The sequence below is a fragment of the Pongo pygmaeus genome, chromosome 5 (genome assembly GCF_028885625.2).
Source record: "Pongo pygmaeus isolate AG05252 chromosome 5, NHGRI_mPonPyg2-v2.0_pri, whole genome shotgun sequence".
Classification (NCBI taxonomy): Eukaryota; Metazoa; Chordata; class Mammalia; order Primates; family Hominidae; genus Pongo; species Pongo pygmaeus.
The window spans coordinates 43865469-43890652 of NC_072378.2; the positions used below are offsets into that span (position 1 = coordinate 43865469).

At 55.1% G+C, this 25184-nt stretch overlaps 3 protein-coding genes across 19 annotated transcripts in view; 1 reads left to right on the forward strand and 2 right to left on the reverse strand.

Moving 5' to 3' along the window:
- Nucleotides 1-14722, forward strand: part of TJAP1 (tight junction associated protein 1) — a 28566-nt gene extending 13844 nt beyond the window's left edge. For 7 of the 15 annotated variants that reach the window (XM_063666225.1, XM_054492019.2, XM_054492013.2 and 4 more), the window contains 8 exons: nt 6439-6536; nt 7513-7635; nt 9272-9300; nt 10057-10218; nt 10459-10525; nt 11572-11679; nt 11794-11877; nt 12924-14722. In XM_063666225.1, the coding sequence (XP_063522295.1) occupies nt 7537-7635; nt 9272-9300; nt 10057-10218; nt 10459-10525; nt 11572-11679; nt 11794-11877; nt 12924-14021 (1647 nt within the window). In that variant the 5' untranslated portion in view covers nt 6439-6536; nt 7513-7536 and the 3' untranslated portion in view covers nt 14022-14722. Of the gene's footprint in view, nt 1-6438; nt 6537-7509; nt 7636-9271; nt 9301-10056; nt 10219-10458; nt 10526-10763; nt 10794-11571; nt 11680-11793; nt 11878-12923 lie in introns of all 15 variants that reach the window. The other 8 variants (XM_054492018.2, XM_063666221.1, XM_054492020.2 and 5 more) reach the window with 2 other exon arrangements.
- Nucleotides 14723-15136: 414 nt separating this feature from the next.
- On the reverse strand, nt 15137-18540 carry LRRC73 (leucine rich repeat containing 73). Of its 2 annotated transcripts, XM_054493250.2 has the most exons (6): nt 17685-18540; nt 16927-17087; nt 16466-16588; nt 15994-16094; nt 15624-15846; nt 15137-15476 (listed from the first exon to the last, which is right to left on the reverse strand). In XM_054493250.2, exons 1-6 carry the CDS (start codon nt 17954-17956, stop codon nt 15406-15408), a joined length of 951 nt encoding a protein of 316 aa, XP_054349225.1. In that variant the 5' UTR covers nt 17957-18540; the 3' UTR covers nt 15137-15405. The 2 variants fall into 2 exon arrangements, with proteins under 2 accessions (XP_054349225.1, XP_063523111.1); XM_063667041.1 differs by lacking the exon at nt 16466-16588 and having other exon boundaries at nt 17685-18520.
- A 1483-nt stretch (nt 18541-20023) lies between these two features.
- Nucleotides 20024-25166, reverse strand: YIPF3 (Yip1 domain family member 3). Of its 2 annotated transcripts, XM_054493246.2 has the most exons (9): nt 24938-25166; nt 24100-24306; nt 23806-23912; nt 21785-21830; nt 21556-21648; nt 21265-21396; nt 20957-21070; nt 20637-20760; nt 20024-20512 (listed from the first exon to the last, which is right to left on the reverse strand). In XM_054493246.2, the coding sequence occupies exons 1-9, from the start codon at nt 25016-25018 to the stop codon at nt 20364-20366; spliced, it is 1053 nt and encodes a 350-aa protein (XP_054349221.1). In that variant the 5' UTR covers nt 25019-25166; the 3' UTR covers nt 20024-20363. The 2 variants fall into 2 exon arrangements, with proteins under 2 accessions (XP_054349221.1, XP_054349222.1); XM_054493247.2 differs by lacking the exon at nt 21265-21396 and having other exon boundaries at nt 24938-25076.
- Nucleotides 25167-25184: the final 18 nt, after the last annotated feature.

Genomic DNA, 25184 nt, shown 5'->3' on the forward strand with positions numbered 1-25184 from the left:
GGATTACAGGCATGCACCACCACGCCCGGCTCATTTTGTATTTTTAGTAGAGAGGAGGTTTCTCCATGTTGGTCAGGCTGGTCTCGAACTCCCGACCTCAGGTGATCTGCCCGCCTTGGCCTCCCAAAGTGTTGGGATTACAGGTATGAGCCACTGTGCCTAGCCTGATGAGAAATATCTTGATGAAAATGCACTATGTCCGATAAATGAATATATGTACTATGCAATATTAAGGATTTATAGTACTGATCAATATCTGTGTGGAAATGAATTTTATTGTATAATTAATAATAGTGAATGTATGATAGTGGATTAAGGAATAAACAATACCTGTTTATATGCATGTGGATTGAGCTTATAATGTATTATATGTGAGTGTACTATGTACAAATAAACATTTATAGTACTATATATTATTCATGAGGACTAGCAGTAATGCAGAGATGTTTAGGGACCCCAGATGGGGAGTTAACAAGCTGGAGGCTTTCTTGACTTGGCTCTGACCTGGAAAGCAAAAGGGCCTGGAGTTGAGGCCTGGTTGAGGGCCAGTCCTTCACTTTGGCCTTTCTTCGGAGAGGGCATGGGGTCTAATGTCAAATGCAGGCTATGAGCTTGGGGATTTCTTGCCCTCTTTTTTTGCAGGGAGGGGTTGTTTTGCCTGGCTCTTTAGCCCCTTGTTCCTGTGAAGTGTTTATCTGGATGTGAGGCCGGGTGGATAGACTTGGAAGTGTTTGCTCAGGTGGGAGCCAGGTGGGCTCTCACAGGTCACCAGCACTGTTCTGAGTCCTCAGGATTGCTTTGGGGCAGAATAATTCCCACTCTTTTTGGCTTTCAAAACCCTGTCAATCTGTTTGGTTTAGAGTAGGCAGGGGGCCAGGTCAGGGCTGCAGGCAACTTGTCCCAAGAGGGTGAGGTTGTACTTGCCCAGAGGGGTGGCGGGCATAGCTGTTGGAGGGGCAGCAGGGCTGGTCTGGGCACAGACTGACATCTTCTAGCCTTGTCTTCAGCCCAGAGCAGAACCTCTGCCCAGTCCCCACCCTATGAGCTGTTGGCTGCCTGCCTGCCACGCGCCCGGGATTGCTGAAGGCTTTACTCATGTATCTCAGGAACAGCTGCATGCCGGAAACTGGGGGCTGGTGGCAAGCAGGAGGGGTATGCCGGAGACGATGTGGGAGAGGCCGAACCCAGCTTTGGTGGGATCAGCCCACTGCTCTGGGGGACTGCTATTCATGGGGAGTCAATGGGAGAGGGGCTGTATTAATGGTGCAGGGGGTGGGGATCTTCATGAGCAATCCCCAGGACCGAGGCCAGGTCACCTGGTTCGAGGGCTTACCCTTGCAGGGTGACCATTTGTGTTCCTTAGACATCAGTTGGGGGCAGAGACTGGATTTCAGAGGCTTGAGAAGCTGCCAGACTTGTGTGGCGGGAGTGTAGCTGACCCCCACTGGGGCACAGCTTCCCACAGGCTTGCAGAGTTCAGAGACTCCACATCCAGCACTTACAGATCAGGACGGTTCCTGAGTGGGAGGCCCCAGTCCCTGTGTGATCAGACATTTGTGTTTTAGTGGTTGATGAGGGGCTTTAGGAAGGGCTTGTATTTATTATTATTTATTTATACCCTGCTGGGTTCCAAGGGAATTAAGGTGGCATACAACACAGCTGGTGTATTCTGAAACAGGGCTGGGTATTCCTTTCATTTTAAAAGCAGTAGCGATTACTAACTTCCGTTTGACTTTGCTTGGTTGAATTATGAAGAAGAGCTTGGATGATTTTCATGGTAATGTGTGGGCCCTTCCTGATTCAGAAGGTTGTGTTCATTGACTCCTTAAGGTCTCTCACTTGCTTGATTCATTGACAGCTGAGAGCAGAAAGGCTTCGTAGTAGGTTCAGAAATTATCTGAAGCCAGATAAACGGATGAGGCCACAATTATCTAAAGTAGGTACTGGTGATGTGGAGAGTAGGGAGGTAGTTGCTCTCAAGGGCAAGCTAGCTGCTCCAGGATCAGGAGAGTTGTGGAGTGAGATAGTAGTGCAGAACGTGGGGAGCTGGAGATGTTTGGTGGGGAAGGCTGAAGTTGGAAAAGCCGAAGAACCATATCCACTCTGGATTCCTGTCTCCCTCTCCTGGGCTGGTATTGAAGGGATGGCCTCAGCCTCAGCTGGGAGAAGGATGGATGCCTGAACCTCCTTTTCTCTTCTGCATCTCTGACTTTGCCTGAGCTTTAGGCAGAACCCCGGAAAGGATGGCAGAAGGGAAGTGGGACGGCATCTTTGGCTCTTGGGCTGGAAACTTTTTGCTGTTGCTCCTATGGGTGCTTGCTGGGAACAGTAAGATAGTATATTGGGGAGCAGCAGGATTCTGAAGAAATTTCTCTCTCATACCACTCTGTCTCTAGCAACAGCAATCTTCCACCACGGTGGAAGCCCCTGATCAAATATGCGTACCCACAAAAGGGAGCAGGTATAAGTCCCACCTCCTGGTTAAAGAGTGATGCTTGGCAAATTTTTTGTCCTTTTATTAAAGGACACTGCTCAGCCAGCTTCTGGTACAGATCATGCCTTACACCTATCTCTGTCTACACTCTGCTCAGCTGTTCAGAGGGTTCACAGTGCAGCTCTGCTGTGCGTGCCGAGTCCCATTTCTAATGAAAGTAGACTTTGTTCTCTGAAGGTAGCTAATCGTGCCCCATGGGCTGTAATCAGGGAGAAGGTATTTAATACAGGGCAGGCGGCAACAGGCGGCCTGCACCGACTGGCAAATTGCAACATGGCAATTAGGAAGCTATCACCCCTCTCTCCACCCCAGCAGATATGAAGTAGAGTCTTTCCTTTGAACTGATTTTTGAGTAAGCGAAGAATGAATGCTATGCAGAGCATGGCAGAAGCTGGGGTTGGATGGGGTAGGATGCGGCAGGGGCAGGGAGGGTTGAGGAGAGTCCCTTTTCCTTCTCATTTCACCTTCATGGGATGGGGAAGGGTTGCTGCTACTCTGGGTGTCTCCCTCAACACTGCCTGCAGGTCCAGCCTGAGGAGCCCCAGGCCACGCTAGGTCAGCGAGAGGTTTTAACCTAGGCCTCAACCTTTCTCCCAGGGCGTAGCTGTTCTTATAGAACAGACCCAGCATGTTATCTGGTAGTCCAACATTCTGAGTCATCTGCCCTCAGTTCCTTAAGGCTTAGGTTTAGTTTGGGGTGGGGGTGGGAGTGGGATTCTTCCTTGTTGATTTCCTTTTTTTTTTTTTTTTGAGACGGAGTCTCTGTCTCCCAGGCTGGGGTGTAGTGGCGCGATCTGGGCTCACTGCAATCTCCACCTCCTGGGTTCAATTTTTGTAGAGACAGGGTTTCACCATGTTGGCCAGGCAGCTCTCGAACTCCTGACTTCAAGTGATCCGCCTGCCTTGGCCTCCCAAAGTGCTGGGATTACAGGCGTGAGCCACCGTGTCTGGCCAGCCCTGTTGATTTCCTGGTCTTCCTCCAGAAGACCGTTTTCTGGGAGGCGCCCTGAAGCCAGCTTAGCATCCAGAGGCCAGGAGGCCCCAGAGGCTGTCCTTGGCTGCCGCTCACTCATCATGGGCCATGGCCCATTCTGAGTTGTCCAGCTGCTCTCCTTTGGGACCTTTTCTTCCCCACATGGGATTGGGAGTCCTCCTTGGGCTGAAACACTCCAAGGCAGCTTGGGAAACCTTTGGGTGAAGGAGATGTGGCCAGGGGAGGCTGCACCTGGTAGCTGAGTGTTCCTGGAGGGACCACTGTGATGCCATCTGCCTCACCCCTTTACCTTCTCTCAGCTTGCAGGCCAAGTGTCCCGATGCTTCTCTCTTTGTTGTCTACTGCACCATGCATCACTGTCCTCCTCGGGTCTGTCCGGACTTTCCCTGCACACCTTCCTTGCCTCCAGTCAAGGACTGTGGGCTGCCAGGCCCATTGTATTCCTGTTCATTGCTGGAACTGTGGGCCCCTCATGGGCTGGATCTGGGGCACTCAGTAGGGCCTGGGTGTTGGGCACACCCTGTGTTTATGGACACAGGGCAGGAAGTGGTTGGTACACATCTCCCTCGCAGCCTGGTGTTGAGGAACACCATGGGCCCCCTGGTGGATTGTCTTCCCAGTGGGCATTGCCTTCTGCTTCCTTAGTTGGGAGTGGTTTTCCATACCTGTAACTCTGACGTGCATGGAAAGAATAGGCTCTGGCAGAGAGAATAACCTCCCATCACCACCACCCCCATCCCCAGAGAGTCTGTGTCTGCATTTACTGTCCGTCGCACTGCCAGCCACCTTCTCGGGGTACTCCTTGCCTAGCAAGCCAGATCCCCTCTGGCCATGGAAGCTCTGGGGATAAATACATGCTGTAGGGCCAGGGAGTAGGTCTTGAGGTCAGGGTGAGGCAGGAGGAGCTAGAGGATGTGTGGCAACTAGAGCCAGGGCTGCAGGGCGTGGAGTGAAGCAGCCCTCCCTACAGGATTGCTGGACACCCAAGGGTGTTCGTGGCCTCCCTGCCTGCCTGCCGTTCATGCAGGTGTCTTGGTACCAAGAGGACAGCACGGGCCTTGCCAGGAATAGGGACAAGGGAGTACAGAGGAATAGAGGAGGGGCACACAAAGGGGCCTGCAGAGAGAAAGGACTTCCTCAGATGACTGGGGAGCACATGGGGGAAGGGAGCCGGGACCTGGACCCTCTGTAGAGAAAGGGAAAGGCAGAGACCAACTCTCTGAGCTGCTCCTTTACTTTGTAGAAGCTCTTGACTGCTCGCATCTCTCTCTTCCATCTCTGGCCCTACCCTGTTTTCCGACTCATGCACCCCACACATTTACCCTCTGAGTATCAGAACCCACATACCCAGGTGGGTTTGGGACTTTCTAGGCCTCTCCCTCAGGCCATAGGAGCACCCACCCCGGGCCCCTCTGGAGGGGCAGCCCCAAGGAACCTGTTGGGGTAACTTGTTTGCTCCCCACACCCCGGGAATGTGTGGTCCTTTCAGGCCCGCCCACCTGGATTCCTGTGCAGGGAGTCAGCCGACACAGCATGTTGCATGTGCCCTGTGGGGACACGTTCTGCCTCCTGTCAGGGGGAGGAGGCTGGCGGCCGTGTCTGTGCTGCCGCACCCCAGCTCCCCGCCGAACCCCAACCAGGGCCCAGGCTGTCCAGACAGAGGAGGGAGACCACTCCTGCTTCCCCACCCTCCCTACCCTCTCACCATTCTTCCTGCCCTGGGCCCTGTTGGAATGTGACAGGAGTCATGGCCAGGGCATGTCCCGACAGTGGGAACACATGCTTTAGCCCGCAAGGCTTCCCTCAGCCTCCAGCTCTGTTTAGGTTGATGGGGGCGGGAGGAGATTGTTTTTTCTGCCCAGAAGGCCACCTGAGGTTACTGCCTGATCACTGGTGGCTGCTGCCCCCGTGCTGCAACCCAGCTAATTACAGGTGGGGGCCAGGAAGGGGTGTGGGCCCATCTCTGAACCTCAGGAGGCTGGAGGGGCTCTCACAGGTCACTCAGTCCAGCCACCTCTGTGTAGATAAGGAACTGAGTTATCCAGTGAGGAAGGGCATTACACAGGGCCCCACGGTGTCAGTGCTGAGCCTGGAGCCCAGGTGTCTCCAACTCCCCCGACGGGGGTTTTCTTCGCGAGCGTTCCTCAGCCTTGGCACTCTGGATATTTTCTGTTGGGAGTTATTTGTGGTGGGAGTTGTCCTATGGTTGTGGGATGACCAAAGCATCCCCAGCTTCTACCCACTAGGCGCCAGTGGCACTCCTTCCCTCCAGGTTTCAACAACCAAAAATGTCTCCAGACACTTGCCAGACGTCCCTGGGGAAGGAGAGTGGGCGCCAGACGTCTCTGGAGAAGGAGGGTAGACAGAATTGCCTGGTTGAGAACTACTGGTCTGTGTTGCTCCCTTTTCAGATTTCTTCTCCTAGCCCTGTGCCTCCTCATTGCAAAGGCCGGTGACCATCATTATACACCAAATAGCCTTGGGCCTCCTTCTGGAAATGCTAGGCGCTCTCTTTCCATCATTTTCTCTATCTTCTTGGATCTCTGTGCGGCTTTTTCCTGGTGTTCTCATTTGTAACCCATGTTCCCCAAATCTCTTAGTTGTTTCCAAACTCTGAGAGGCTTGGGAGATGAGGACAGATGTGGAGTAGGGATAGGACGGAACCGGACCTATTCCAGAATTGGGCAATGTGCTGAGACCATGAACACACACACAGACACACGTATCTCATCTGGGCCTGTGACAGTACTGTCATGGAGAAAGGCAGGAACCCAGTGCTTCCAGTCATCTGCCTCCAGCTGCTTTCCCCTCAGGCCCCCTGTTTCATGGCCTTCCTGCCATGGTTCTCCCTGGGGGGCCTTCCAGGTCCCAGACTGGGCAGCAGGCCTGTAGCACTGACAGACAGGCGGCTGACACCTGGTTTCCACTTTCTTCCCTTCTCTGGTTTCAGGAGCTGTTGGCTAAAGGAAGTGGAGGGGCCGTGGGATGCGGAGAGCCGAGGGCTAACTCCCGGACAGCGGAACAGAGAGAGCTGCCGACAAACAGACGGTATGTCCCTGATGAGGCCTGTGCCCTCAGCCTGGCTGTCTTCTGGGGAGGGGCAGGTGAGGGGGCAGCCAAGTGTTCTCTCTTGGTGGGGGCTGGTGAAAAGAGTGGTGGAGGCCACAGGGGTTTGGTCATCAGTGGCTGAGGCCAGAGAGCCCTCTTGGGCCTTGAGACTCCCACTGGGGATCCTGGATTTTATCCCCAAACTCACATTTTTGGTTATGTTTTTTTTTTTTTAAACTAACATTTATTCAACGTTTCCTAAGTGCTTTACATCATCTTCCCAACAACCCTATGAAGTTGGTGCTATTCTTAACTGGAATCAGTAGCTCATACCTATAATCCCAGCACTTTGGAAGGCCAAGACAGAAGGATTGCTTGAGCTTGAGAGTTTGAGCCTGGGCAACAAAGTGAGATGCTGTGTACAAAAAATAGCCAGGTGCAGTGGCACATGCTTGTGGTCCGAGCTACACAGAAGGCTGAGGCAGGAGGATTACTTGAGCCCAGGAGGTCGAGGCTGCAGTGAGCCAAGATTGCGCCACTGCACTCCAGCCTGGGCAACAGAGCAAGACCCTGTCTCAAAAAAGAAAAGAAAAAAAGAAATTGATGCTCTTTTATTGCTAATTTAGAGTTGAGAAAACTAATGCATAGAGAGCAGTTTTACCTTCTGAGGCCTTCAAAGCCCACAGAGGAGAGTGGTAAGGAGGGTGGTGGGCTGCTTTGAAGCTCCCTGCCCCACTCTTAGAACCTAGATGTTCAGGCCCTAGGCCCTGCCTTTTCCCACCCATTTGTTCCCCGTTGGACCCATGCCCCACCCTCCAGCACTCCTTTGACCTATGGGGACTGACACACCTAAGTCCTGCCCTTCTAGTGACTCCAGTAATGGCCCAGGCCTGTCAGCCTATGTGGCTGTTTTTTTCTCAGTCCAGAGTCCTTCTGGCCACATCTCTGAGCCTGCCTTCTTCTTGCTTCTCAGCAGGCGGAGGAGCCGTCACCTCCCAGAATGACCAGTGCCGCCCCTGCTAAGAAACCCTACCGTAAGGCACCACCAGAGCATCGGGAGCTGCGTTTGGAAATTCCTGGATCCCGGCTTGAGCAGGAGGTCAGCAAGACTGGTACCCCAGCCTGACCGGCAGAGGCAAGGCCCCTGAGGCTGGGTGTCTGGCTGACTTCTCCTGCTTGAGCTGGTCCTGAGTTGGGGTGAGAGTGGGCCTTGCTGTTGCAGGCCTGAGGTCTCCTAGCCGCAGCAGTGCAGGTGGGGGCAATGTAGGCTCAAGGGGGACTGTCTGTGAGTATATGTCCACATGTCAGGGAACCCCTGAGTCTCTGTAGCTTAGCAGAAATGATCCCATATGATATTCTCCCTGCAAGAGGCAGCCCAGTAGACTGAGGGGTCCTAATCTGCTGGTGGTTGGGACTCTGGTCCTCCGTAGTGGAGTAGAGCCATTCAACCTGTGGCCCCTTTGGGGCATATCAGGAGGCAGTGCTACAGCCACTTCCCACCAGCACAGTTGCTCTTCATTGTCCCCAGGAAGTCTGGCCCTTCCTCCAGCTTTGCTTTGTTTGGCTAACATTTGTTGAATACGTACTCCCTGCCAGGAACTGTTAGGTCCGGACTCTGCTCTTCGGGGCCTATAGTCAGCTGCAAAACATTGGCTCTCCTCCCCCATTAACTTCATTCACAGGCAGAAACAAGGGCCACAGTGGTTTACTGCCCTTGCAGCCATATCTCCACCTGGGCACGGTGCGTGGAGCACATGTAAAGAAACTGAGACGCAGCATATGCTGAGCATCAGGCATACTGTAGCCTGCTTTGGTCAGAGTAGAAAAGCCATGACTTGCTCATTTCAGTTCAGGGAACATTAAATTAAGATGGCAGCTATTATGCTAGGTGCTACCCAGCGAGCATTACCTCAGTTTTATAAATGAGGGAACTAAGGCTCGGTGAGGTGAAGGCTGTATAATCAGTATGCAGTAGAATAGGGTCAAATCCAGTTGTCAGAGTCAATGGACAAAGGAAGCCACCTACCTCCATTTTCTGCCAGAGGCTGCACTTCTGAAGCAGTCAGTTCCACGTAGAATAGGCCCCTTGATGTTTCCCTCTCGCGATAGCAGGGGCCTGCTCTGCTTTGTGGTTGGCTGAACTTGACTCTTGAGCCATGACCGCCATAGGGGTTTGGGGAAGATGGGGCAGGAGGTTAAAAGACAGACAAGGCACTTCCCCCCCTTAGTCAGGATTAGTCCTCTTCTCCCATGCACTTGTTCTTCCTGAGCCTCTGCAAGGGCCTGATTCTGCCTTTGTCTTCATCCCAAGGCTGAGGGCTTTGTCAGAGCTCAGAACTCTTGTGTATAGTTCAGCCTGACTTTTCTGGAAGGTCTCTGCCATACCTGTGTGGAGACAGGACCCACCAGGAGCTGAGTGAACAGCTGAGAGGCTGTCTCTGCCCCTGGGGAGAGGTAGCTTGGGTGCCAGGACTTATTTGAAAATGGCTTCAGGATTGGATTAAGGGTGAAGGTTGGAAGAGGTTCTTGAATCTTCTGGTTGGCATGGGAGAGGGTAATCGAGGCTTGTCCCAGCATTACTGAATTGCTTCCATCTGTAGAGAGCCCTATAGCCCTCTTCTGCTATGAGAGTCTTTGGGCTTCACACCTGAGCCTTCTTATGGCTATTTGGAGGGTGAGCCAACCAGGGGTCCAGTGGTCCAGAGCTGAGCCTCAAGCCTCTCTTTTTTGCCTAGGAACCCCTGACTGACGCAGAAAGGATGAAGTGAGTATCTGCTACCTGAGATACTGCCCTGCCTCAACTCTGTCCCTCTTAGCTCCAGGCTAGACTGTTGGTACAGTTGGACTTTCCCTTGGATTAGGCAAAAGTAAAGGTTGGGATGGATTGTTTTAGGGACTCTGGGAGGAGTTTTGATGTTGTGGATATTTTTTCTGAAAAATGGGATTTTATTGTTCCATGGGCTTCAAGAGAGCGTAGAATCAGGAGGTGACTGGCTCTGAGGGCCCTGCTCTTCTTGCTAAGGAGCCCTTCCCCAGCTCCTGGCTCCTGTACCAGCTGCCACCCTTACAGCCCTTTCTTAGCCACATGAGGCCTCTGGAGAGGAGGGCAGTGCTGGGCTGGATTTCCAAGAGATGAATAATGGAGAAGCCTGATTGTGCAGTGGGGAAACTGGAGCTGGGGGCTTGGTGGCCGGCTGACATGGGCTGTAACCAGAGACATGCTGGGAGCCATATCCCTACCCCCAATTCTTTATTTCCATTCTCCAATAGTGAAGGGAGGCTGGACTGTCCCCTACCATCCCCTCTTCCTCCCCTGACCCCCCAACCCATGCTGTGTTCCCAGGGCCAGCAGGCCTATGAAATATGCTGCCTTAGACTCAGACTAAGACTCCAGGAGTTTCCCTGCCCTGGTTGCCTGTCCTCATGTCATCCCTTCCTTCCTGAGCCCACTCTGGAGCTCCAGGGCATGCCCTTCTATCTCTCATACCCCTCTGCCCTTAATCCCACAACACCCTGCCAGGCTCTTGCAGCAGGAGAATGAAGAGCTTCGCCGGCGCCTGGCCTCCGCCACCAGACGCACTGAGGCCCTGGAACGTGAGCTGGAAATCGGGCAGGACTGCCTGGAGCTGGAGCTGGGCCAGAGCCGCGAGGAGCTGGACAAATTTAAGGATAAGTTTCGCAGGTGTGGGAGTGAGGCCCCCCCCCCCCCACACACACACACAGACACACACACACACACACACAATCTCTCCTTTCATAGGAGGTTAGCTGGAAGATGCCTTAGAGATCCTCTAATTCCTATTAGACAACTGAAGTTCTTGAGGGAGAATGGCATGTTCAAGATCCCCTATCGGGGAGGCTGAACAGAGCCTGAAGAACAGGATCTTGACCCAGGGATATGCCTTGTATTATCCCTTTTCAGGCTGCAGAACAGCTACACAGCTTCCCAGCGGACCAACCAGGAGTTGGAGGACAAGCTGCACACACTGGTAATCTGTCTGGGAGGGCAGCTTGGTGGGCACTGTGCTCATAGCATAGCAGGGGGCCAGGATTTGCCAGGGGAATGCCACTCTGCCCTGGGGCTTGGGGGAGATGGTGGGATGGGGCAGTGGTGGGGGTACTGCAGTGTGCTCTGCAAGTCAAGACTGTCTTAATGCTCACACTGTTTCTCTTCTTTCCTCGTCTCCCCCTCATGCTGCCACCGTTGCTGCTGCACTCTCCTCTCAGGCCTCTCTTAGCCACAGCTGGATTTTTGCAGTTGCGTCTGAGTTTGTGTGTCTTCTCCCTTGCCCTGGCCTTCTCCTCAGCTGAGATCTGGGATTGTGGGCCCTGGCTATTACCCTGTGCCCCTTGAGTACACCCGCTCCTTTCTCTTCCCTGTATGAGGCCCGTTTAACTGTCAATTCCTCCCTCCCAGGAGAGAGCTGGGGAGCCTAGCCTGCTCTGCCCTTGGCTCTGGTAGAGGTACTGATTGATGTCTCCACTGAACACCCAAAGCTTCTTGGCTGCAGTGGCAGCAAGCCCAGGCTGTGGGCGGGGAGGGGAGGCTGCAGATCCAGTCCCTGAACTGGAGATCAGGCTACTTTTGAGCCTGCAGCTTGCTCCCTGCTCAACAAGGCGCCCTGGCTGCCACTGAGCCCTGCTTCCTCTTCCCTCTCCTAGCCTGATGTTGGAAACAGCTGCACACATAAGAGGCTTCAGCCCCCTGGTTTGCAGTTACTGCCTTTGAGGTACCAGCTGCCTTGCCTGGTGCTCAGAGCCCCTGGAACCTCAGGGGATGGACAGCTCTTATACTGCCTGTGTCCTGGGCCCAGGTGGCAGGAGGTCATGCTAAGAAAGCCCTCACCCCACAGCCAGTCCAGAGAGCGGGAGAGATGCCCAGTCTCCTTCTGTCTGTCCGTCATTTGTCTCTGCTCTGTCCGCCTTGGCTGCCCTAGCACCTGTGGCCTCTTGTGTCTCCAGGATGGGAGGAGGTGGAGGGAGAGGAAGGGCTGGCTAGGGTGTGGGCTGGGTTAACCTCAAGTCTATGCCTCAGATCAAGAAGGCTGAGATGGATAGGAAGACGCTGGACTGGGAGATTGTGGAGCTGACCAACAAGCTGCTGGATGCCAAGAACACCATCAACAAGCTGGAAGAGCTCAATGTATGTGCGCTTCACTACTTGGGCCTTCCTCACCTGGGGCTAGCTTTGTTCTGGCTCGGCCCTGCTTCCTTGGAGAGGGCTGGCCTGGGCTCTGAAGCAGGTCTGTGTCTGTAGGAGCGGTATCGGCTGGACTGCAACCTGGCTGTACAGCTCCTCAAGTGCAACAAGTCCCACTTCCGAAACCACAAGTTTGCCGATGTGAGTAGAACTCACCCCCTCCCTGCCCACATAGACCATTCCGGCCACTGTAGGACTTCTCTAACTCCAGTTTCTGCACCTCTCTCTGTCCTCCTCTTCCCAGTTTGCCCTCCTCTTGCCTCCATGTCACCTCTTAAGCCAGTCAACTCTGCCACTGGTTGGTGTCCCGTGTACTGTCTAGGGCCCAAGACTAGTTCTGGGGGGCCAGCCCTGTTGGTTTCTGTAACAGAGACAGAGAAGATCCCAGGCAGGGAGGAGAGGGTAGTCAGAGCTATCTGCCCAAAGAGTACTAAGAGAAGATTAGGCCCATCTGGTCATGTTACCCCAAGGGGTAAACTCTAGACCCCACAGCTTCAGGCCCAAGGTTGATGTGGCCTGCAGAAGTAGAAGAAGTACAGGTATTTCTTTTTTTTTTTTTGAGACGGAGTCTTGCTCTGTCACCCAGGCTGGAGTGCAGTGGCACAATCTCAGCTCACTGCAACCTCCACCTCCCGGCTTCAAGTAATTCTCCTGCTTCAGCCTCCTAAGTAGCTGGAATTAAAGGCACCCACCACCATGCCTGGCTAATTTTTTTGTCTTTTTAGTAGAGATGGGGTTTCATCGTGTTAGCCAGGATGGTCTCGATCTCCTGACCTTGTGATCCCCCCGCCTCGGCCTCCCAAAGTGCTGGGATTACAGGTGTGAGCCACTGTGCCCGGCCCAGAAGTAGAGGTATTTCTAAGGCTGCTGGTCTACACAGATTCTCCAAACTTAAGTATGGTTTGGGCAGAAGCCGGGAGATAGAAGTTTGAGAACATGCCGGCTGCAGCAGCAGATCTGGGTTTAAATCCCGGCCAAGTTAACCAAAGCTTCAAGTTGTCTTCCCCTCTCCAGGCCTATGTGTCTGTGAAGTGAGGGTATACACACTGGCATGCTGTAAGAATAGGAGATAGCGGAGTGCTGAGTACACAGAGGTACTTCAACGTGGGAGCCATTACTTTCGCCATGAGTCAAGTTGTCTTTGGCTGCGATCATTGATGTCTCTATTTCCTGCTCTTTTACCTCAGCTGCCCTGTGAGCTACAGGACATGGTTCAGAAACATCTGCACAGTGGTCAAGAGGCCGCCAGCCCAGGTCCTGCTCCCAGCCTAGCCCCAGGGGCTGTGGTACCTACCTCAGTCATTGCCCGAGTGTTAGAGAAGCCGGAGTCTCTACTGCTTAATTCAGCCCAGTCAGGCAGTGCCGGGCGCCCCTTGGCTGAGGATGTCTTTGTGCATGTGGACATGAGTGAGGGTGTCCCAGGTGATCCAGCCAGTCCCCCGGTGCCTGGCAGCCCCACCCCGCAACCCAATGGGGAGTGCCACTCTCTGAGTACTGCCAGGGGCTCCCCGGAGGAAGAGCTGCCCCTGCCAGCCTTTGAGAAGCTGAGCCCCTACCCAACCCCGTCTCCACCACACCCACTGTATCCTGGCCGCAGGGTAATAGAGTTCTCTGAGGATAAGGTTCGGATCCCCCACAACAGCCCCCTGCCCAACTGCACTTATGCTACCCGCCAGGCCATTTCCCTGAGCTTGGTAGAGGAGGGGAGTGAGCGGGCCCGCCCCAGCCCAGTGCCCAGCACCCCTGCCTCAGCCCAGGCCTCACCCCACCACCAGCCCAGCCCAGCGCCCCTAACACTCAGTGCCCCAGCTAGCTCTGCCAGCTCGGAAGAGGACCTGCTGGTCAGCTGGCAGCGGGCATTTGTGGACCGTACTCCGCCACCTGCCGCTGTGGCCCAGCGCACAGCCTTTGGACATGACACTCTCCCTGAGCTGCAGCGCCATTTTGCCCATAGCCCCGCTGACAGAGATGAGGTGGTCCAGGCACCTTCTCCCCGACCCGAAGAGAGTGAGCTTTTGCTACCCACAGAACCTGACTCTGGCTTTCCCAGGGAGGAAGAAGAAGAGCTGAACCTGCCCATCGGTCCTGAGGAAGAGCGCCAGAGCCTGCTGCCCATTAACAGTGGCACACAGGAGGGGCCAGGCACTTCCCACACTGAGGGCAGGGCCTGGCCACTCCCCAGCTCCAGTCGCCCCCAGCGCAGCCCCAAGAGGATGGGGGTTCACCACCTGCACCGCAAGGACAGCCTGACCCAGGCCCAGGAGCAGGGCAACCTGCTCAACTAGGGCCCCTGATGGCCTTCCTGCCATTGCTGCACCGGGACTGCAAGGAGGCCCCACACCTTGGCAGCTCAGGGTCCCCAGTCCAAGCCCTTGACCTCTCCTCTATCCAGACCTGCACAGCTGTTCCCTGTGTGGGTGGGGTCAGGTGGTGGGCCATGCCAGGCCTGTCAGCTGCGTTGACTGACTGTGGCAGCTTGCCTCATGGTTTTCCCCTTTTCTTAGAATATTTATTCTTCAGAGGTAACATGCAGTTGGGTCTCAAGACCTTTCCTCCAATCAGCCCAACCCAGCCCAGACTGGGCTGTTCTGGGGAGCTGAGGAGTTTATCAGTATTCATCTTCCATCCTCCTTTCATAGTCACAAGTTTTGTTATTTTGTTTTTTTGGGGGGGTGATGGTGTAATTGTTAACCTCATTTCTGTTTCCTACCTGTTTGCTTCCCCCCCGAGTCCTCCGCATGAGCTGTTGCCCTCCAGGGGCCCAGCACAGCTGGCCTTGGGGACGAGGGAGAGGACTGACTCAGGGCCCCCTCAGCTGTCTCCTCCCTCCCTCTGGAAAGGAGGGTGGGGCTCAGGGGCCTCAAGCTGGGCTCTGGGTGAGGCCTGGCCCCCACTCCCAACCTTGGCTCTAGACTGTTACTCTAAGCTTTGGGAAATTTTCACATTGATGACTATTTTAAAATCAAATAAAACTATTTTACTGGTATGGCCTAACTTGTCTTAATGACCTCCCCTCTCCCACTCTTCTCCCCATTTGTAAGTATTCCCAGTCCTAGTCTCATCCTAGTCAGCTAGTGACTCCCCGTCACTCCACTCTGCCTAGGGTTTCCCTAGGCACAGAGCATCAGGGAGCGGGAGAGGGAGCACCTTATGTAACCTTAGCAGGGTCCCTGAGTCCTCCCTCAGAGGCAGGGACCAGATCTTTATGGGGCTAGTGTAAGGTGTTGTCCCAGAAGCCCGGGTTCTAGGCCTGGCCAGGCCTATTTTGAGATTCTGGACCAGTTCACACAGCTTAGAGCTTGGGCTGTGCGACGCTACTGCCCCCTAGTGGTGCTTACTGGTAGTTCCAATTCCTCCCCTACTGCCGGCCCCCAGTGACTACAGCCACACGACAGGTTGTGGAGTTCATAAAATCTTTTCCGAGCCAGCGGCTTGCAGCCAGAGCTGCCAAGTTCAAAGGCATTGCCGTGGGTTCAAGTGCCCCCCAAGGCTGTTGCTCAGTCACAGCTTCCAGAGCTTCCTTCCCACCACACTGCCAGGAGCTGCCAGAGCCCCCATGCAGCCCCTGACCCCAGTTCCCTCCCAAGTCCCAGGGCCTGACCCTGATATCTGGGGCAAGGTGCTCGGGACATAGACAAGTGAAATGGTGTGCAGAGGCCCAGTGGAGAGTCACATCTCGGTCTCAGCCAACAGACTGTCCCCTAGTCCTGACGTCATTAGCACCATCTGAGAGCTGGGATCTGTGGAAGGGCAGAGGAGTGTTCAGACCACCATTCCTTCCTCCAATGGGGACCACAGATAGGTGAGAGCCTAGGTTCTGCACACCCACTCTCCCTTGTCCCGAGCCTCTTCCAGACCCGGCTCTGATCAACCCTCTGGGTTCTTACCGCTGGGGCACATCCAGGAGCTGCTGCCCCTCTGGTGGGCAGCAGGCTCCCGCCCTCTCTCCCATTCCTGGGTGTCGCCAGCCCCTCCTGCCACTTCCTCCTCCTCCTCTCCCTCAGAAAGGAGGTCACAGATCTGTTGCTGCAGCTCTGGGCTAATGCTGTTCTCAGCCAACACCAGGCTCCGCAAAGCTGTGGGGTAATTTTCTACCATGTCCAGCAGGGTCTGAAGTGGGGAAGAATATGGAAAAGGATGAACACAGTTAAGGCAGGTCCTCAGACCCCAACCTGCCACCCCTTAGGTATGTCATCAGACACATAAGCTAACCTCCACCCCATCCCCTGGCTGTGCCCAAACATGACGACTTCCCACCTGAGCTGACTGGTTGGTGAGCCCTGTGCCCTCCAAGTCTAGGACCTCTAGGGTACGACTAGAGGCCACAGCTACAGCCAGCATTCCTGCCACATGGTCACCTGGGGAGACAACACACGTGCACACATTCATACACATGCCTGCTAATCCTTACAGATAGCTTCCCCGTTGCCTTAACAACTTTAGATACTAACCCCTGGCCAAGGAAACATGGACAATTGGTGGTGGTCAGCAAGGGATCATTGTGATTGGTGAGTGAAGGCATGAAGCAAGTTAGGCCCACGGGTGGTGACTGATGTTTTGATCTATTTGTTGGTCACCTGGTCCTCCACAAAGCTATCTCCTTGACCCCTGGGGGCTCTCCTTTCTCTTCCCTCTCCCAGTGTACGGGTTACCATGTCAACTGATGGTCCCAGGCTCTTGGACAGGGCATGAGGCAGTGAGAGCCCAAGGGGGTATTCTTGAGCCTCACCCAGGGGGTTGTAATCCAGATTGAGGACGCGGACCTGGGAGCTGTGGGCCACAGCAATGGCGAGGCGGCTCCAGCCCTTAGGGGTGATGCCAGGGTTGGCACTCAGCGTTAGCTCCTTCAAGCCTGGGCAGCATCATAGCAAGAAACCAGAATAGGGAGGGTTAAGCCCTCCTCGAGCCCTTCCCCACCGTCCCTGTGTCTCCAGGGTGTCCCTAGTGGCTGGGCACAACCTTACCCCCACCATAGAGGTCAAGAGCCATTAAGGAGGCCCATGCTTCCTCTGCCTGCCCCAGCCTGGATTCCTGAGTCTCCATGCTGCCCCCCGTCCTGCCCCTTCCTGAGAGGAGTAGAAAGATGTTCTCACCCACACTATCAGAGCTCTGGGCCACACCCCCTTCCCTCTGCATTTCGATTTTCATCACTGCCACACTAGCCCAAGCCCTCAACAGGGTCCTGCTCACCAGATTTGGCCCCGTCTGGGGGCAGGAGGCCACAGATGAGGTTGATGGCTTCATCACCCAGCATGCAGTCCCCCAGGTCCAGAGCCACAAGGGCAGGGTGGAGAGCCAGGGCTGGGTTCAGCAAGGCCAGCCCCGCATCTGTCAGGGGGCTCCCATGCAGGCTGGAGGAGAGTGAGAGAGCAGGGTTACCGCAGTTCTCGGCCCTATCTACATGAGAAAGGGGCACTTTCACTTCTGTCAGCCCTAGGTATGGGGAGGGCACTTAACTACAGCACTTGAGAGGCCTGGAAAAGGAGAAGGAAAGTTCTAGATTCTCAGGGAATACAGGTAGAGGGAGAATTCGGTTTGTTTTCTGGGGCAGGGATCCAGGACATTGCACAGGGAGGGGCAGAGAAGGGGTAGGTGGGTGGTGGACTGGAACTCTGCAGTGGGCAGGACTCTCGTCCCCACGGGGATATTCCCTCTTGGGAACCGAGGAGCTGCCCCAGTGAAGTAAATGCAGATGATTAGGTGGGGAGGTACGGCCCCCACCTCATGTCGGGAAGTGGTGGGTATCCCAACACGGGTAGGGTCGCGCGTGCAAAGCCCAAGCGTGTGCTTGGAGGGTGCTGTGAAGGCATGGGCCGAAGCACGGTGTATGTGCATAAGGCGTGTGAAGGTAGGATGGTACTGGAAGGAGTGTGGAGGAACAGGAGGTGCCAGGGGAGTGTATGGAAAGGTGCAGTGCCCAGGACCCCCTTGCGAGGGGGCGCACTCACAAGAGGGACTGGATGGAGCGGTTGGTCCGCAGAGCCTCAGCCAGCTGCTTGATGCGGCTGGGGCTGGACACGACGCCCAGGTTAAGGTTGAGCTGCGCCAGGGACGTGGCCCCGGCCAGGGCCCGGCAGATGCGGCCGAAGTCGCGGTCGCAGAGGCGGCAGCCGCGCAGTGAGAGCAGGCGCACGGCGTTGTCGCGAAGGCCGCGGCAGATGTCCCGCACCTCGGCGCCGGACAGCGGCTCCCCCGAAATCTGGATGGAGCTGGGCAGCATCGTGCCCACGGCTGGGCCTCCGGGTACTGGGCCGGAGCGGAGGTTGGTGGGGCCGCAGGCGGGGCCGGGGATAGGGCCGGGGTCGGGGCCCCGGCAGGGGTCGCGGGCGGAGTGGGGCCGGGGGCGGAGGCGGCGGCTGTGGCGGAGGTTGCGGCTGCGGCGGAGGCTGCGGCGGGGTCGGAGAAGAGCTACCGGGACTGAGCCGGAGCCGGAGCCGGAGCCGGCCCGAGATGCGGAGGCGTCCAGGGCGCGGGCCGGGCTGAGGTGGGGCGGCGCTGGGGCGGGGGCGGCCCGCACGGTCCGTGTCTGGGCGTTGGGCCGGGTGCGCGTTCCGGGGGTTGGGCAGGCGCCGCTCGGCGCTTGTCCTTGTCCCTCGCGGTCGCGGCGGCAGCGGCAGCGAGCGGCTCAAGGGCTTCGGCTTACCGGTCCCGGCTAGGAGGCCGTACCCGCTCCCTCCTTCTCTGCCGCCCGGCTCCCCCCGACCACCCTGCGAGCCTGACCGCACGGCTGGCAGAGAGAGCCTGAGGCAGGCGGCTGGCGGCAGCTCCGGCTCCAGCTCCAGAGAGCGAGCGGGCGGCGAGTTCCCATGGCAACGGCCGCGTCACCACCGCTCGCCCCGCCCCCTGCCCGGCCAAAGCCACGCCGGCCCACCAGGTTCGCGCACACGGGGTGGTTCGGGGCAAGGAGCTGGGAGCGATAGGCCGCTCTTCCCTTGGGAGTGGGGTCAGCCAGCTGGCAGAAGGAAGGCAGCAGGGCTGAGTGGGTAGGGCTGACGGGGAGCGGAATGGAGGCACGCCACGTGGAGATAGCGTTGGGCACGGTTACTGCTGCTTCTGCCCATTCTCCCATCCTTCCCCGTTCCTAAGGTCCAGACCCTTGCCGGAATCCAGAGCACTATTCCCTCCTATTTGGAAGGCCCCAGGGCCCTTTCATCCGCGCCGCGCCTCGCCCCCGCCCCCGTGACTCGAGGCGCAGCGTGCGTGGGGATCCCGGCCCATGGGGACTACCCGCTTGCTCCTCGCCAAGATGGCGGCCTCACCAGGGAGGCCCCAGGGACCACGGCTGGGCAGAGCCAGCCTGAGCTGCTGGGAAGAAGGGTACCCCAGAGGATCCCTAGGGCAGGGGAGCCTCGGATAGATGCAAGGTCCTGGTGCCACGCCTTCTCAGGTACGCAGGGCACTGTTGACATCTGAGGGTGTGTCCGTGCCGCGAGACTGGGGCAGCCAATACAAAGGAGGTGCCAGGGCCAGGGCCCTGGATCACTGGTGAGGACGTGAAGGTGGCTGAGCCACACTGCACGGTGCAGGCGGTGCTGTCGCAACTTTGTCCACTGGTCAGGGTGGTGGGGGACTCACTTGTGTAACGCAGGACAAATGAAGGGCAACTCTGTTAGTCCCTGTGTTAGGAGGAATAGATGCTGCTGACCCAGATTTACTAGTGTAAGATTATTTTACATAAAATATAATATTCAATATAGTGAAGGGAGGTCAAAGGCCCTATTCCCTCTCTTAGCCACCTGAATTAACTTACTAAGTGGAGCAGATTAAAGAGGTGGTGGTGGTGGGGGTGGATGGTGCTATGTTAGGAGTGGTGGTTGGTTTTAAGAAGAAAGACAGAAAAACTAAAAGGAGCTGGCCCCAGTACCACCACGGCAACGCCAAATTTGGCTTCAATTATGAGCTCCACAGGAAAATTATCAACACAATGCCCAGGTGCAGAAGATCCTTGTTTTGACACGGGGTTTAAGTCGGGATGTTTTGTCCAATTGTCACTGCTTCCTTGGCTTCCCAAGAGTGCAGCTGAGCCCAGACTCAAGCTGGCTGCAGTGTTCCATCAGGCTTATGGCTTTTGTGCTTGAGGCCTCCCTGCCGCTTTATGGGTCAGGTGTCTCCTGCCCTCAGGGGTAGGTTCCATATTCAATCACTGCCTTCTATGTAGTCTGGCCTGTCCCACCTTTATCCTGCCTGCGTGAGGATATGAAGAAGGGAACATATGACATTACCATTGTTGAGTGAGCAGGAAAGTATATAGAAGTGGGATGACAGGGAGGACCACTGGATCAGTTGCTGCAGTTCCAGACTTCAATCAACATTTTAATTACCAAGTCTATACTTAGCAAGACAATGTGGGAAACATAAAGAAGAAGGAAGGGGTAGGTGGTGAGGGGTTCTCAAAGGAGCTGACCCATTTTCTGCACTGGCTGCAGAGGCTTGCAGTCCTGGCCAGGAGTTCTTGGCCTTGTGCCCTTCAGAAGTGCCGACAGGCATCAAGGAGGTACTTACGCAGCTACAGCTCAGTGGCAGCTGCAGACCCCATCTAAGAAACATGTCATCAGGACTGTCCTTTAATAATCTTCCTCCTCTCTGCAGCTGTGGGAAAGAGGACTGGCCAAGAATTTCAGGTGGGGTCAGTGTGACTGCAGGGTCACCGCAACAGCTTTGGCTGTGGCATTGAGGACGGTGGTGGGAAGCCGAGCAGCAGGGAGCACGGCAGGGATGTCTCTGGGGACCCTCTGGATGGGCGGGATGTTGGGGCCCTCCAGTGTGTCCAGGATCCCTGGAAGGAAGATGGAAGGTGAGCGAGGGTCAGATGGGCCCAGCCCACCGGCCATCATATCCAGCTTCTTGCTCTAGGCAGCTGCTTTCCCATTCTCCCCCACCCAGACCTTCCTGCCACTTACCCTCTACCACTTTGTGGTAGGCAAAATGCAGATAGAGCAGGAAGAGCATGTGTAGGGCAGCCAGGGTGCCACAGAGGAGCAGCCGCTGTGTGGGGCCCACGGTCCGAGACACCAACACTGCTACCTAGGGCCATGAGAATACAGCTCAAAGGGACTGGCTCCAAAGTGAGCAGTGGGGACAAGACACCCCCACCCAGGGCAGAACCACCTTTGGGCCCTTCCCTCCCATTTAGGGCTCTTTGTGAGATGGACGCTCCAGGCTGTCTTCCCCAACTCCCTGGGAGGACAGCCCACCCCGGGAAGCCTCTTGCCCAGCTTACCATGCGCAGTGTGGACAGTCCACCCACCAACAGCCAGAAGAGGTAGAAGAGGGCGTGGAGGTGGATATTATAGGTGATGAACAGGACAATGCAGTGCCCAAAGAGGCCATAGCCCTGGGAAGGAGGATGGTGGAGAGGAAAATCACTCAGGTTGGTCTGGTTTCTGGCCCCTCATGTGGACCCTGGGAAACACATGGTCCATTGGCCTATTCCTCCCATTCCAGGCTTTGGGGCCCCAGGACAGATGCCGACCAAGGCCTGGCTACTCTTTTTAACATCACTCTTGCCCACCACACCTGGCTCCTTACCAGCAGTGCCAACATCTGCAGCATGGTGATCTGGGCGTTGCACAGGTAGGCAAGGAAGTAAATGAAGGATGAGACTCCCAGCCAGTAGCCGAAGCAGGTGCCAATGGCTGTGCCCATCAGGGTGCCCTCCCGCTGTGGGGTGAAGGCTCTACTTAGTCCTAGGAGGCCTCTGATCTCAGCCTCACCTAGGGCCTTCCGCAGGGGCTGTTCCTGTCTCACTCCACCATCATATCCTCAGGCAGCTTTCAACCTAGTGCAGCCACCCCCCGCAAAGTTGTCTGCCCTGCTTACGATAATAGTGTCAGACGTCTTCATCCCGTGCAGTAGGATGGCAACCAGAGTGAAGACCAGCATGAGAGGTCCATAGAGTTCACCTGCAATTTTCTGTCAATATACCAACTCATTCAGGCTGGACGGTACAACAGCTCATCTGTTTATGGCTTCCCAGGATTTGCCTGGTGGTCCCACCCTCTGCCCTGGTGCTTCCCCCGGCTCCCCAGACATGCCACCCTCTATTCACCTGGGGGAAGCTGACCATCTTGATAGGGATCATGGACTCCAGGAGCCTGGGAGAGGAGAGGAGAGATTAAAGCAGAGGCAGCACGAGGCCATGAGGTTCTGGAGGGCAAGGCCTGAATTTTATTCATCTCTAACTCCAGGGAATGGGGCCTGGCCTAGAAGACATGTTGGATGACACGGTAGAACAGGGAAGTAAAGACAGATAGGGAATGAGGAAATCATTTCCTTGCCCCTAAAATTACTTCCAGGAAGGACAACCCCCTGAAACTTAGCTGACTGAAACAGCAGCTATATGGAGAACTCAGCCCTACTGGGCCTTGAAGGAGGGCCCGACCATGTATCCGTCTGCCCTCTCCCCTTGAAAAGACAGGCAGGCTGGGCGTGGTGGCTCACGCCTGTAATCCCAGCACTTTGGGAGGCCGAGGCGGGCAGATCGCAAGGTCAGGAGTTTGAGGCCAGCCTGGCCAATATGGTGAAACCCTGTCTCTACGAAAAATACAAAAAATTAGCTGGGCACGGTGGCGGGCGCCTGTAGTCCCAGCTACTCAGGAGGCTGAGGCAAGAGAATTGCTTGAACTCAGGAGGCGGAGGTTGCAGTGAACCGATATCACGCCACTGCACTCCAGCCTGGGTGACAGAGTTTGACTCCATCTCAAAACAAAACAAAACAAAGACAGGACAAGACAGGCAGACCTCAGCAGAGAGTACCCAGAATTCAGGGCTGTAATGAGGAAGCCCTGGGAAAAGTCTAGCTGGCTAAATGGAAAGTTCAGAATGAAAGGTGTTACTGAGGGAATAGTAAAAACGCCTCCTCTTCCTGCTTATCTGTGCCTCCAGGCACTGTTGAGCATTTTCTTGAAAAATATATGAGAAGTGGTATGAAAATTTAGTCACTTCCCTCTTCTCTCAAGTGGCTAGCTCCTAATCATATCTTGGATTTTAGCTAGATTTTACTTCCTCTGGGAAACTTGTCCTGTCCCACCCACCAACCTGCTTTAGCTCACATATCCCTCCCGCGTGCCCCATCATAGAATGAGTACTGTACTGTAACTGCACTCAAGAGCAAGGCTGCCATCTATCTTCACCACTGAAGCAGATACAATTAGTTTAGGGTCTGGCATAGAGCAAATGCTTAATAAATACTTGCTGAGTGGTCCTGGGTATTTGATTAGCATTGATTAAAGGATGAACAAAAAAACCAAGCCAGGATTAAATCTAGTTCTTGAAAAGTCACTCAAAAACGATGCCCTGATATTTTGATTCTGAGACTGTTCTAGTGCTGGGAATAAAAAGATAAACAAGACAGAGCCTGCTTTTGAGATGCTGTTGGTCTCTGGGAGGAAAATTCCAGGAGTAAGAAAGGATAGCAGTGGTGAAGTGCTGCCTATTAGAGGCAAGCGCAGAGTTCTTTTTTTTTTTTTTTTTTCTTTTTTGAGATGGAGTCTTGCTCTGTTGCCCAGGCTGAAGTGCAGTGGCATGATCTTGGTTCACTGCAAGCTCTGCCTCCGCATCCCAGGTTCATGCCATTCTCCTGCCTCAGCCTCCTGAGTAGCTGAGACTACAGGCGCCCACCACCACGCCCGGCTAATTTTTTTGCATTTTTAGTAGAGACAGGGTTTCACCGTGTTAGCCAGGATGGTCTCGATCTCCTGACCTTGTGATACGCCCGCCTCGGCCTCCCAAAGTGCTGGGATTACAGGCGTGAGCCACCATGCCCGGCTGGCAAGCACAGAGTTCTTTAGGAACACCAGGAGAGAACAAACAGGATGGGATTGAGGAATGCGGAACAGAGGAAGTGACATCTGAGGTAGGTTTTGAGGGAAGATGAGTAGTCAGTTAGATGGAAAAGAGGAGAAAGATGGTGTGCTATTATTATTTGTTTTAGGGACAGGTGCAGTGATGAGAGGTGATGGGGTCATGAAGACGGGGAGCCCACCAGAGCCCAGGGCTTGAAATCGGATTGTAGTATGCATGAAGGACTAGGTGTTAGGAGGGAAGCTTCTTCAAGAGAAGGCTCCTCACCTGCTTCGCACCTGAGCAGGCTCCACATCAAAGTAGGGTCTGAGGATGTCGATGTTGGCGTACAAGCTGAAGGCCCTGGAGGCTTGTCTCTTCCCGGCCTGCCACATCTGAAGTAAGGAAGATGGGCATAGGTATTGTGGTACTGTTGGTTCTAGACCCTGTTGCCTATTTTCCGTTTCATTTCTACATGGTTCTAACTGGACAACCTGGGGCGAACATCACCAACACCAACTCCAGAACACGGGACATACCTAGGTATACTTTTCTATCTGCAGAGGATTCAATCTTGCTTACCTGATCTGCCACCTGCCGGCTCAGCTGTCCCTTAAAGCCCTTCATGCCCAGGAACTCTCCATCCTCTTCTTCAGCAGCAGCTGCATCAGCTGCATCAGCGTCTACTTCTTCCTCGCGCAGGCGCTGATGCAGCTCACCCATATCCTCGAAGCTAGAGCCTGAGGTATCATCCATGTTCTCCATGTCAATCACAGCTGAGCCTCCGCCCTGTGAAGACAATGGCTCCTAGAGTGCAGGACTTTTCTGTTCCATCCATTAAGTCCTCTGCTCATCCCAGGGTTTAGGGCTTTGTTCTTCCACTGCTGAGGATACGGCTTGGAATCACTACAGATCATGCCACTCCATTCCCCCTCATATGCTCTCAGAACGCCTGGTTTCTAGCTTTGGCTATCTTTTCTAGCCTGGGAAACCTACTAGTCTTCCATTCATGTCTTTCTCCTACGTTACCTATCAAAGACTAAAAGGCTGAAAAAGTGCCCATTTCCTTTTTTCCTAAGCCCCAAACAAAACTATACACATAGTATGTTTTCAGCGAATGCCAATGAATCCCACCCAACCCCACTCCATGCCTGACCCCCACCAACTTCCTAACTTGTTCCAAGAATACCTTCTTCCTAATGCCTCGGGCGGGCCCAGAAACCCGAGATCCTCAGGCTGGAGTACTAGTCTGGCCGTTTCAGGTCAATGTTAATCCCACTGACTTTAGTGTGCACGAAGACCCAAAGAAGAGAGTTTTGTAAATGGAGCGGACTTCCAGGCCCAGAGAGAGAATCCCCAAGACACTTCTGGACATCGCCGGCCCTCCGGTTGCTGGCAGCTGGTGCCCTGGGGCCATTACCTGGATGTTTTCTTCGAACCCTCCCCATTCCGGGCCAGCTCCATTTCGGGCGCCGCCCGCCGGCGCCGCTGTAGTTGCCATGTCCTTTGAGGGCTCCCGTCACTGAAGCCCGCGCTAGCCCCGCGCGCGGAGGAGTGGGCAAGATGTGGGCTTCAAGGAGGTAGACGTCCAGGGTCGAGGAGAGGTGGGATCGGCCGGAACACAAAAAGGAGAAGCCCGGATGTTTGGACAAAACCAACTTCCGGAA

Bases quoted from the DNA above. Each gene is read 5' to 3' on its own strand.
- YIPF3 (XM_054493246.2), bottom strand. From the start codon at position 25,018: ATGGCAACTACAGCGGCGCCGGCGGGCGGCGCCCGAAATGGAGCTGGC. The intron at 21,397-21,555 runs GTAAGCAGGGCA...TTCACCCCACAG, and splicing joins AGACGTCTGACACTATTATC to CGGGAGGGCACCCTGATGGG. The intron at 21,071-21,264 runs GTAAGGAGCCAG...CCTCCTTCCCAG, and splicing joins TGCAGATGTTGGCACTGCTG to GGCTATGGCCTCTTTGGGCA.
- LRRC73 (XM_054493250.2), bottom strand. From the start codon at position 17,956: ATGCTGCCCAGCTCCATCCAGATTTCGGGGGAGCCGCTGTCCGGCGCC. The intron at 17,088-17,684 runs GTGAGTGCGCCC...ACTCTCCTCCAG, and splicing joins CGCTCCATCCAGTCCCTCTT to CCTGCATGGGAGCCCCCTGA. The intron at 16,095-16,465 runs GTGAGGCTCAAG...TTGTCTCCCCAG, and splicing joins TCTGGATTACAACCCCCTGG to GTGACCATGTGGCAGGAATG.